This window comes from Seriola aureovittata, chromosome 19 (assembly GCF_021018895.1).
Source record: "Seriola aureovittata isolate HTS-2021-v1 ecotype China chromosome 19, ASM2101889v1, whole genome shotgun sequence".
Classification (NCBI taxonomy): domain Eukaryota; kingdom Metazoa; phylum Chordata; class Actinopteri; order Carangiformes; family Carangidae; genus Seriola; species Seriola aureovittata.
In genome coordinates, this window is record NC_079382.1 from 17,013,760 (window position 1) to 17,025,766 (window position 12,007).

At 39.0% G+C, this 12,007-nt stretch overlaps 1 protein-coding gene across 10 annotated transcripts in view; it reads right to left on the bottom strand.

Moving 5' to 3' along the window:
• Positions 1-6,150, bottom strand: part of ptprk (protein tyrosine phosphatase receptor type K) — a 113,386-nt gene extending 107,236 nt beyond the window's left edge. For all 10 annotated transcript variants that reach the window (XM_056404807.1, XM_056404806.1, XM_056404804.1 and 7 more), the window contains exon 1: positions 5,847-6,150. In XM_056404807.1, the coding sequence (XP_056260782.1) occupies positions 5,847-5,919 (73 nt within the window). In that variant the 5' untranslated portion in view covers positions 5,920-6,150. The remainder of the gene's footprint in view (positions 1-5,846) is intronic.
• Between the last annotated feature and the right edge of the window lie 5,857 nt (positions 6,151-12,007).

The window sequence follows — 12,007 nt, forward strand, 5'->3', positions numbered from 1 at the left end:
ACGCAGCTCAGCAGCAAGAAAATAATCAAAAGCCTAAGAAATAATCTGCCATAAAAGCAAATGCATGACATAGACATACAGCCTCTCATTTAGCACGACCGCACACAAAAGGGGTTTTGAAAAAGTACTGTGGACAAGTTTGACTTGCTTCTCTTACACAAACTTTAACCTTAAACCAACACATGCTCAACCTCAACCTTTACCCCCTGCTTCACCTTATCCCCATGGTAACCCTAAAAATAATCATCTTCCCAAGACTGTCGTCACCTGCCTGCTTCTACCAATCTCTCTCCCCCTTACACACACACACACACATGCACACGCACACACCAGCCAAGTCTCCATTACATACATCATTATCACCACACACAAGACTACACAATTGGTGCTGAGGCTGCTCACATCTGTGTCTGCGTGAATGTGAAGCAAAGAGTGTGTGTGTGTGTGTGTGTGTATTTGTGTGTGCACTGTAATGTAATTAATCAGCTGAGAGTGTTGATTACTTAATCTGTCATTAGCCAGCCGTGTGTGTAAGAGTGAGTGTGTGTGTTTATGTTTGTGTGTGTGTGTGTGTGTGTGTGTGTGTGTGTGTGTGTGTGTGTGTGTGTGTGTATGAGAGGTAGCAGTGTGTTTCAAGGCCCCCGACAGCTGTGACCAGAGCCAAACAGGGCAGAGCAGAGATTGATGATACTGGACTAATACCATCATTCATCAGGGATGTGATATTTCAGGGATTCTGGATTTGTTTTGGATGTATTGCCTCGCTTCATCTCCAGTGGGGCTGTGCTATCTCCTTGGTTCGCTTCCTGCTTACTGACTGATGATTTACACCCATCATGTCCCAGTATCTAAAGGTTAATCCTTACCAAAACACAAGGTATATTCCAATTTGCCCAATTTGTGCATAAAATACCTGATTGAAAGCACCAAATATTCATGAAGAAAACTTGAAATATTGCATATTAACTTGACTGATAGAAAAACGACAAGATTAAATAAAAGCTGATGGATGACTTCTACTTACAACAGAGCATCCATGTCATGCTGCCACTCGCTGCTACAAGCCTCTTCTCCAACAGAATGAAGTAAAAATGTAAAATTTAATTTAAAATGTAAAGTAAAGAACAAAAAGAGTGGGAGGTTGTTGGGGGTATTTATAACTGCAACAGTTCTGGTTCGAGTCCAGGCCAAGACTCTTGTTGCTCCCACTCTGTCACCAATGCCATAGTGGCTAATAAACATCTGGCTCAGAGGAGACAAGATTAATTAATTAACAAATCACAAATACTATAAGCAGCGAGAAGTGGGAAACAAATTCTTCTTTTAAAATTTCAACTTTACTGCATTAGAGAAGTCCTACATTTCAAGATATCATTGTACCCAACAAGGATCTGATTCTTAAAATGTACTTCTCAAAATGCACTAAATTAGAAAGGGAGCATTGCTGCGAGTCCCTGGGAGGCCATGATGAATCAGCATCACTGGTGCTCAATTAATTGTTCCCTCTTGTCATGTCCTCTTGAATATGGCCACAGAAACAGATACTGATTCATGCCCAAATTCCATAAATTTGGTAAAGACTTGTACCATGGTCTAAAGAAACATATCTAGTGGTTGGCAGGGCATCCTGTTATGTTGTACAGCACAGTGCATGGAAACCTGAATCACAACCTGTGTCAATCATGTCATGTTCTCACTCTCCCTCACGCCTCTTAACTCTCTGACAACAGCAAGAGGCTATGAGGTTCCACTGTCGCTATGTGTCGCTAATCCATTTTTCAACACATACCCACAAATTCATTCATACACACACACACACACGCACACACGTGCGTGCACATGCACACATGCTAATGAGGGATTAGCTAATGAATTCTCTCAACAGATTAATTACATTTTATACACACGCTTGTGTGCACGCAGACTTCGTCCCCAAACGGCTGAAGAAATGAGCCAGTACTTTCAAAGAGAGCTTTTTTTTTTTTTTTTTTTTTTTAATCTATCACTAAATTGAAATCCACAGAAAAAGATTGGTGCTGGGCAAATTGGCGTTTCATTTGAAGAGAAGACATTAAGATGGATCTGAAGGATGGCGAAGTCAAGCATTACTTTTAACGAGAAAATAAATAAAGCGGTCTTTGATTTGGCGCCATTTTACATGGCATGAGTAGAATGAGGCATTCTCACGTGAATCTAAATGAGAGGCAAACATTTCACTGTTCTCCGGAGGGCTTAAAAGCATCGGCCTCCCTCTGTCTCTCTTTCTCTTTAAGTGACAGCAACGCACACAACACACACACCACTGACACACTCACACTCCCTCCTGCTGTTTTCACAGTCTCTTGAGTGGAGGAGATGCCCATGGCCAAAAACCAATGGTTACATTACTTGTTTTTTTCCTCCTCTTCTTCTCTTTCTCACTATCACTCTCTTTCACTTCTTTCTCTGGGAAAACAGACAATTTCATTTCATCTTCCAAATGGTGCAGAAAAGTAATTATAATTAAACCAACTTGATTTTAATACTCAAAATACTAAAATAATTTACAATTATAATTAAACCAGCTCAGATTTGGTGCTCAGTAGCAGCGGCAGCCTTCTAATTCGTCTGGAGACACTAATGGAAAACAATTATTTCACTTCATTAAGATTAAAGACGCTGGGAATCTGTGTCACAACTCGATCAGAGAGGAGACAGATTTAGAAAGTTGTCAAATTAACATAAAGTCAGTTACTGACTTTGTAAAGGCAACGAGACGCATGCTCATTCACAATTATTACACTGACTTTGTAAGCGATAAGCCAAAACAAAACTGCTGCAAAACAGCATGATAAGAAGAGACGAGAGAGAGACATATTTACATAAATGCCATAATCTATAGTTTAATTTTCTAAATGGGAAACTAGAAGATAGCAACAGAAATGAGACAGATTTAGAGAAAAACATCTTAACACAAACTCTAAATGACTTTGTAAAGACATGATGGACAGTTTTCCATCCTTGCCACTGATTTTTCTCGTCCTTGTCAGTGATTTCCGAGTGAAACGGAAACTGACGCTGCATGAAAACACACATCTCTTCTGTGATTCTCTGTGATTTCATTTCATTATTGACTTCTGATCTAACAATCGCCACTTTCTTTCTCAGTGACAGTTCACACTGGCTGTATTAATGATCTGCCTATTAACCCTATCAGCCTCATTAGTTACACATTTCATTGAAATTATTAGATAAAAGTGCTGTCACTGATAGAAATGACAGCACTGAACTATGAAATCTACCGTGCCCTGCACTCTCTCTGCACTAAAGCTGTGTTATTGTGTGCGATAAATGACAAGTAAAATCAGTTAGGATTTACAGTATATACAGAAAAAGACATGCCAACTACATACTAATTACTAGAAACTGGGTCCTTTTGCTGACTTACTGCAATTACTATTACTGTAGCCTGCTTTTAAAATATACATAAAAATACTGTTTATTCCGCAACACAACCAACTCAAAGTTGTCCTTTTTAAAAACTAATGATAGCCCACCTCCCACTCTGTGTAAAGCCCCATCAAGTCACTAGTATTTACTTGCAAATTAACAGCACTCAAATTCCCAAAGAGGCCTCAAAGACATTCCACACATTAGTTACCAATAGGACCAAATGGCCACAAGGGAGGGGGAGAGGAGGGTAGTTCTGCGGTATAGGGGGTGGGGAGGGCGTGGAAGAGGGGGCAATAAAAAGCTCACAGATGAAGTAGTAAATAATGTGTAATTTTTATGCACGCATTAATAGGGCTAAGTGAACGCTGGAGCAGAAAACGACATTGTTATACTATTTCTTGTTATTTCCAGGTCATAAATGGAGCGTGATGTGTCCTTTATTACAGCCTTATATGGTTTTAGTTTGATTTTTGGAGGTCAACTTCCAAACAGCTGTACGCCCCCCCCCCTTCTCTCTCTCTCTCTCTCTCTCTGTCTGTCTCTCTCTCTCTCTCTCTCTGTGTATTGGAGTTCAATCAAACAACAGCTGAATGCGGAAATAAAACGCGCAGCAGTTACGCAGACCGAGACACAGGTAGTGAGAGGAGTTTGTTTGCGCGGAGGACCGAGAGCTGCAGGGAATATGTCAGGGACTTTGTGTTTTCTCACAAGTAACACAACATTGCTGCAGGATAACTTAATTGACAAGTTCGTTTAAAGGACTTTTGCAAAAAGCATCGTCCCGGATATCATCAGGCAACAATGATGCAGTTTTTTCTCCTGTGTACATACGCGTTTCTGCAGACTAGACGGACGAAAGGGGAGCAAACTGCTGGACTGGACTTTCCATGCATCCCCAGAAAAATACGTTTAGTTAAATGCCACGATCATTACATCTACTAAATATAACAATGGCGACACACACGGTTGCATGTAGTTGAACTATTACTATTTGAGTTTAGGTTTCACCCTTTGTACCTTGCAAATGATCCATAAAATCACACCTAACCTGATAAATCTTTAGTTTTCACCGATTTACAGTTTATCATGGGATGAAAACGGAGTCTTAAAAAAAAAGTAATTGGTCTTTTGTATCTATCTTCTCGTGTTAAATCATACGGTGCAAAACCAGTATTTCCTTCATCAAACAGGCGATCGGCGTACAGGCTATATTCCCAACCATTAGGTTTTATTGCACGCAGCGCGAATAAAGTTGCAGTATAAGGGGATCATTTGCTTTGCAAAAAGCGAAGAGCTCACGGCGCTTGCGAAGCGAACCGACCGATGCCTCATACAAAAGAGCAACAGTCCTATAGAAAAGACTTTTAACACACCAAGGATTCAAGCATATAAATGACAAGTAGTCCTAAATGCATTTAAGTAAAGTAAAGATTGGAATAAACTCTACTGAATATCGCATATCACTGCACCACACCATAGGGGAATCACAGGATGGAAACACTACAAAGTGCAAGATCATTGTTGTAAACAGAGAGAATATCAGTCATCACTGTGATACTACACTCATATTATAGCCTGTTATTAGAGGGCGATCTCCGTGCACAAGCAAACTTTTTCTCCATTCATGCGCAGCTCGCGAGGCTGCACGGCTCAACGGCGAACGATGTTTCCCCTCTCTGTTTAATACAAGCTCAATGTTCTTATGACTAATGTTAACACCCGGTGTCCCAATATAAAAGCCTTACATGTTGCCGGTTGTGCCCTGTGTGATCATGACTGCAAGTGAAGGCAGCTTATTTGTGTGTGTGTGTGTGGGGGTGGTTTTTTTTTTTTTGTTTGTTTGTTTGTTTATTTTGGGTTTTTGGTTTTGGTTTTTTTTGGTCTTCAAATCAGATCAACCTTTTGTAGATCTGAGCAGAAAATCTTGTGTCCCTTGATGCTACGTAAAGACCCGAACAGACATGTTGCAACTTAGTTTTAAACCTTAAAGATAGGTGTTCCCGGTCTAAGCAGTAGGTCAGTGCTAGTCATTTTGTACAAGTAAAGCGCAACCTACTTGGCAAACAGACTGAATTCAAACAAGAGCCGACAGATCTCACCCAGGCTCAAATAGGCTTCGACTTGCATGCAACGAAAGGAAAAAAATCACATTCTAACAGTGACACAGAGCATGTATACTCCGAGGAAAGTGCCTGTCACAAATCCAAGGGTGTTTGAAAACAGCACAAAAACGGTTAAAGAGGCACAACGGTACGTTTTCAACCCCGAGGTTAACTTTTCTCCTACACCTAAACACACCTGTCGGGAATCCATACGCTTACACAGATGGAGAAAAACGAAAATATCGTCTGAACAGTTCCTTCACCACACCGTAAACACTATAAGCTCTCTATTTGTCCTGTGTTCGTCCTTACCTGTCGGTATTTGACCGGAGACTGTCGAAAAGAGAAGCAGGAGTCCCACGCAAACAGAGAAAAGTGTATCCATGTTTCAGAGCGTGGCCGTGTGAGAGTCTGTAACAGTTTTCCCCCGGAAAAGTTTTTGATTCTCCTGCGAGTTTTTCCGTCTTCTTCTCCGTCTTCAGTCTTCTTTATTTCTCTCTTTAGTGAGTTATTATTCCTCCTGTTGTTGTGGATTCAGGCGCCCCATTCTCTCCTTTCTCCGCTTTCTCTCTTTTCGCTTCCTACGGGCTCTCGCGGACACTACACTTTGTTTCACGCGCAGTGAGTGAGTGCGAGAGAGAGAGAGAGAGCGAAAGAGAGAGAGAGAGAGAGAGAGAGAGAGAGAGAGAGGGAGGGAGGGAGAGGGAGCGCGAGCGCAGCAGAGAAAGTGCGTGACGTCACGAGGCAGGAGTTGATTTAAAAAATAGCAAATTAAAAGAAACAATGTAACAATAAGTGAATTTATTGTATTGTGTTGTAATGTGCATTGTTTCAATAATTTAGTTTCCACAAGCCATTCTTACATTCTTATTGATGTAAAAAAAAAAAAAAGTTTTTCCCTCATTAACCTAATCACCACAAGGCTGGGTGGGTAATGCGGCCCCAGACTCCCAGGGGCCCCAAAAACCCTAGGTTTACTCCATTTCATTTGGGTTTTCATAATTGGATTAATCACAAATTTGTCAGAAATTTGCACCAGTGAAGTTTCAAAATCTAGTCTAGATCTGACTTGTTTTAGTTTATACTGAGATCATTTGTTGTGTTTTATTTTTTCTGTGTGAATTAACTAACACACACAAAAAAATGGGGAAAGGTGGTATTAATCCAGGCTGCAAACAACAATTATTGTCATTATCAATACGTCTGACAATTATTTTTTTTTATTAATTGATTGATTGTTAAAGGTATAATATACACCAAAATAACAGGTAACTGTTTTTATTGTTGTGGCTGATTGGTGTATAACTATGGCCTGTTTTAACAGATCATTCTGAACAATTAGGAATTTGATTTAAAACTTAATTTGTAGTTTGAATTATTGTTGGGATATTGAGTTGTGCACTTACATTATCCCAAATGTTTCCAGCCATTTTCAATCCTATGATTTAAATGTATAAAATGTAGTTTAGTTGACAACCAGAAACAATTGGCAAATATTCTTTATATAAGGTATAATGCTTGTTTTTAAGGCTAACTAACCAGATAGTATATCAAAAAGTTAAATTAAATTTCACCTTGGCGAACATTAAAATGTTCCTCACATGTTAATGCATCAGTAATACTCTACTAATTAAATGTAAATAATAATATGACGTCCTGGAAGTGGCCTTTCTGTATAACAAGTACGTTTTTTGTTACTTTAAGAACATTTTTTTGAGCTGAAATACTGTACTGAAATGATTGAAATGCACAAATAATGCATTTTTACATCGTTGCATTGCTACTATTACTTAAGTGAATAATCTCAATACTTCTTTCGCCACTGTATAGACATACAATGCTCTGTTGCAACAATTAATTGCTTTCATTATATATTGTAGGTTGTAGTATATTTAGAGTTGTAGAGTGTAAACACAGTATAGTGTAGTATTGTAGCAAATCTTTTGTTGACATTTTCCACCCTTACGTTATGAATTATACTTACATTGTAAACCTTGAACAGTCTGCTTCAACAATATTGTACTTAATTACAGTCATGCCAGGAAAGCAAATTTGAATTTGCGAAACAGAGCTGGAGTAGAGAGATAAGAGGAGAAAGCTGGATTCATTATCTGTTGACCTTTTTCTTTTTGTAAGAATCACAAACTCATAGACTGAATATAAAATATGCTCATGGTTATGTAAAAGTATGGTTGAGAGACATAGACTGTTTACTCATTATTAACTATTCATTGTTAGACTTACACAGTGCTACAACAGCTTAAGTAGTGCTACAACAATATCTCAAAAATGTTGATAAAACTAATTTCATATGGGATATCCAAATACTTATCTCTGTCCAAGACCAAAATAAAATTGAAACTGAGAAATCTGAAACTGCAAATGTAAAAGTAAGAAACTAACGACACACTTTGATATGGAAATGCATTCATGCTGATAAACAGTGACAGTGTTAGAAATGTCTGGCCCTGTGACAACAGCTTGACAATAGCTTTGACTCACAAATGTTTAAAAGTACCGGCACTATCCAGGACCCCTGACCAGTTCTGGGCCCCCCTGTAAGTGTTTAACCAACCCCCATTCCCAGACACACCACTGCTAATAAAGCATCATTGTGGAATATAGTGCAGAATTGAAAAGAACAGAGACAACTCATATCCTCCTCATGCCAGGCAAAAGCAGACACAAAGGGAGGAGGGAACTCAGGTATGCTTCATCATATGACAGTGTTTTTGGTCAAGTTAATTTCTGTAAATTGAGCTCATGAACAAAAAGAGGAAACAGAAACAGATCAAAAATCAGTCTCTTTGAAATACAGAAACCAGAGCAGTAAGGCTTGGATCTGCAAAGTCATCACTAGGTACAGCCAGGAGGTGCTTCTTGATTTAAAGGAGACCTTGAGGATGGTTGGTGGACTGTGAACATAACTGTACTTTTTTATTTTGTGTGAAAACCTTTCTGTCAAAGTGATTTGAATTATCGGAGCCCTCTGGCTGAAGGATGACCTTTATATCCCTTGTTTCACCAGAACATTGGCACACGCTAGCAATCCATTTTATGTTTATACTGTTGCTATCATGCTAGTGCTAGCACCAGTTTCCGTATGCTCCTGTTTGAATTAAATACAAATCATCTGACTACATTTCACCATCTGCCAACAGTCGTGACAGCCGAGCTTGTCAGAGCGAGGCTGGATGAAATCATGACAGGCCTTCCAAAAAGACAAAATAGATGTTTTGATTTGGTTCACAGTCGAGCTAAAAATATGTGGTGTGGATGGAAATGTACGAGCAGGGAACAGGTGTGTATCGTCTCACTGTGTTTTGTCTCTCTTAGTGCCACCTTGCCAACAATAATAAGAAAAGAAAAAAGAAAAAAGAATTGTGTACAATCTTCTTCCCCAAGTTTCTGGCTGTGGGAGACGAGAATATTCACATAGACAAACTTCGGTCACCGCAGAGACAGTAAATTAATTTCCAGACTTTCACAGTTGCTGCTGCAGGGACTGTTGGTGTGCTGGTAATTGCAGGTGTTTTCCTACTGCTCTAATAGTAAATGTGACTGTCTGGCCTGGAATTGTAAGTGTCCTGCAAATAAACCTGGATGTCCTGTCACCAAATATCACTCTGATGCTTCTACTCTGCCTCACAATGTGAATCTGCTGTTTGTTACACAGCGCTGGTTCCCCGCCATTACAGACATCACTGCTGCAGGTTTCAGATTGTTATTTACAGTTATTTCCTCATACACATTGCTGTTATACCATACTTCTGCATGCGCTGACGCAGGCAGCTTTTACATTTGCAGCTTTGTGTACAATAGGATTAAATCATCCAAGTATACCTGTACTTACAACACAAACGTAATTTTGCATGGGTATATACAGTGACTACAACTCTGTTTTTGCATAGATAGATAGATAGATAGATAGATAGATAGATAGATAGATAGATAGATAGATAGATAGATAGATAGATAGATGTAAAAGTGGATTTTATTATTAAGATTTTCATGTAGGAACATCTTTTCCCTATTTCTTGTATTTTTTTCAGTAGCATTTGTACCAAACATTGTATTTCACAGTATGCATCCTGCTCTGTAGTGATTTGAAGATGTTTGTATCTCCCCTACCATTGTTTTTTTTTTTTTATCCCTCGCATCAAACAAAACTATCATGTTGCAACTCTTATCTAGCTTCAGGTGGCAAAAGCCGGCAGAGAAAAGCATGGCAGGTAGTCATTGCTTGGTAATAACAGATCTGGTTGACTGAAAGTTAGTCTCCATGAAAAAAATTCCCCATTCTGGAAATGGACAGCAAGCACAAAAAGATTTTCTTTTTTATTTGGAACCACCGGATGACCGTCTGCAACCCCAGTGCAAGTACACTCTTCCTGTGCAGGTAGTTTCCTGCAATCTAACCTGTCACAGCACTCACTGGAATTCACCAGTAGCTCTGTGTAATTCTGAGACCAAATGTGCCATCCAGTGCCTGGTCTACAATGGAGTGCAGAAAACACACTTTTTTTTGTCCAAATCTATCGCCAGACAAGAACATAAATATCAGGCAATACTGCAAATCCCAGTGACATAATATAAATTTTCTAATTTCAACCTCAGTTCAATTAAGTTAACAGTTCAAAATAGTTCAATACAATAAGGGTAAGGTTGGAGAAAAAGTGTGTTTACAATGAATAAAAAGGCAAACGTTGACTGCAGGATTGTGAAAAGCAAATTTCAGTCTAGTAAATGAAAATGACTACATTCCCAGCCACAACACAGACCTCCACACACATACTGTTTGCATCCATACATACAGAGCATGCTACATCCTGCATTGACATTAATAATGCCATTATAATCATGAATTGTCTGATATGGATGTAATTGCTAGGGATACTAAAATGCACACTTCTAAACAGCTCTCTCCCTCATTTTGAGCATTCTGTGCACATATTACATATCAGCACATTCAGCGGAGCCTGCTTGTGCTCACAGTGTAAAGTCTAGGTGATATAAGTTGGAATTTTTCAGATACTTTGAAGGTCATTTAATGGCTAAAATTTCAGTTTTCTCTCTTCGAACACACCAGTGAGTCTGCAGTTTTTAGAGGGAGGGTTCTCGGTTTGGCACTATCGACCTGTTGGTCTGTCAGTCTGAACTCTCATCTCAAATCTCAGCAACTGCTGGACAGATTGCCATGAAATTTTGTACAGATGTTCCCAGAGGATGAATCTCACAGATTTTGGTGATCCCCTGACTTTTCCTCTAGCGTCAACATGGGGTTTACAGGTTTCTTTTTTTTCTTTTTTTTTATTAAAATATCTGAATGACTATTGGATGGATTGCTGTGAAATTTGGTACATGGTCCCCAGAGGATGAACTGTAATACATTTGATCCCATGTGTTAACATAAGATCAAAGCTTCATTTTGTCCAATTATTTAGTTTGCTAGTGCTAACATGCTAACACACCAAACTAAGATGATGAACATGGTAAGCACCACACCTGCTAAAGATCAGCATGTTAACATCGTCACTATGAACTTGTTAGCATGCTAAGGTTAGCCGTTAACTCAGTACAGCCTCACAGATCCACTGAGTCTGGTTTTATCATAAACACAGCCGATGCCTCAGATACATGAAGTACCTGCTCTCTCCTTTCCAGTGTCTCTCTGGCCACTGATTGACTGACAGCTCTGTGACCCTCTTGTTAATTTAAACCCACCTGTTAAGGCAGGACAACTGCTTTCTTCACGGCCTCTCTGCTTTATTTGAAAATATTCACAAAAAAGTCAAGACTAACCTTCCGTGTTACATTCAGAAGGCTGAATTTTAAAATAAGTAGAAAATGGAAATGTAAAATTCATCAGGCTGCACCATATACCGCAGCCTCTTCTTTCTGTTTTGGATAACGCTTTGGCTTGTGACATCATTATAATGTAGCATATGAAATGTGACTTTGACTTGAGTGTGAATAGAAACGGAAATTCAGCCTTCACTCAGTTACGATGAATATGGAGTCCTTCCAATCCTCAAAGTTTTTCAATATTTGAGTCACTATGTAAAAAATAAACTTGCTGAATTAAATTATTATAAAGAGAACCTGACACAAGACTTCTCTGGGATGTTGCCCTCAGATGTGATTATGTAGTTAATCTATCAAAACAGAGGAAAAGTGATGAGATCTAACGAAATCTATAAAACACAAAAGGCTTAATAGGGAATAATTCATGAACTTAATATGGCTAAAATCAAAGCAGGACATACCAAATAAATCAATACATAGCTAAATAAAAACTAAAATAATGACAAGGAAAGAAATGAGGTTGATAATAGCAGTGACCAGAAAACCAAAGCAATCGCCTAAAAGATGCTAAACAGCTGAGGTGAACTGCAGAGTTGAGTGACGATAATTCTCTATGGATTCCTCACTACATTATTGATCCATTGCTGATATACAAATATTGATTGGTG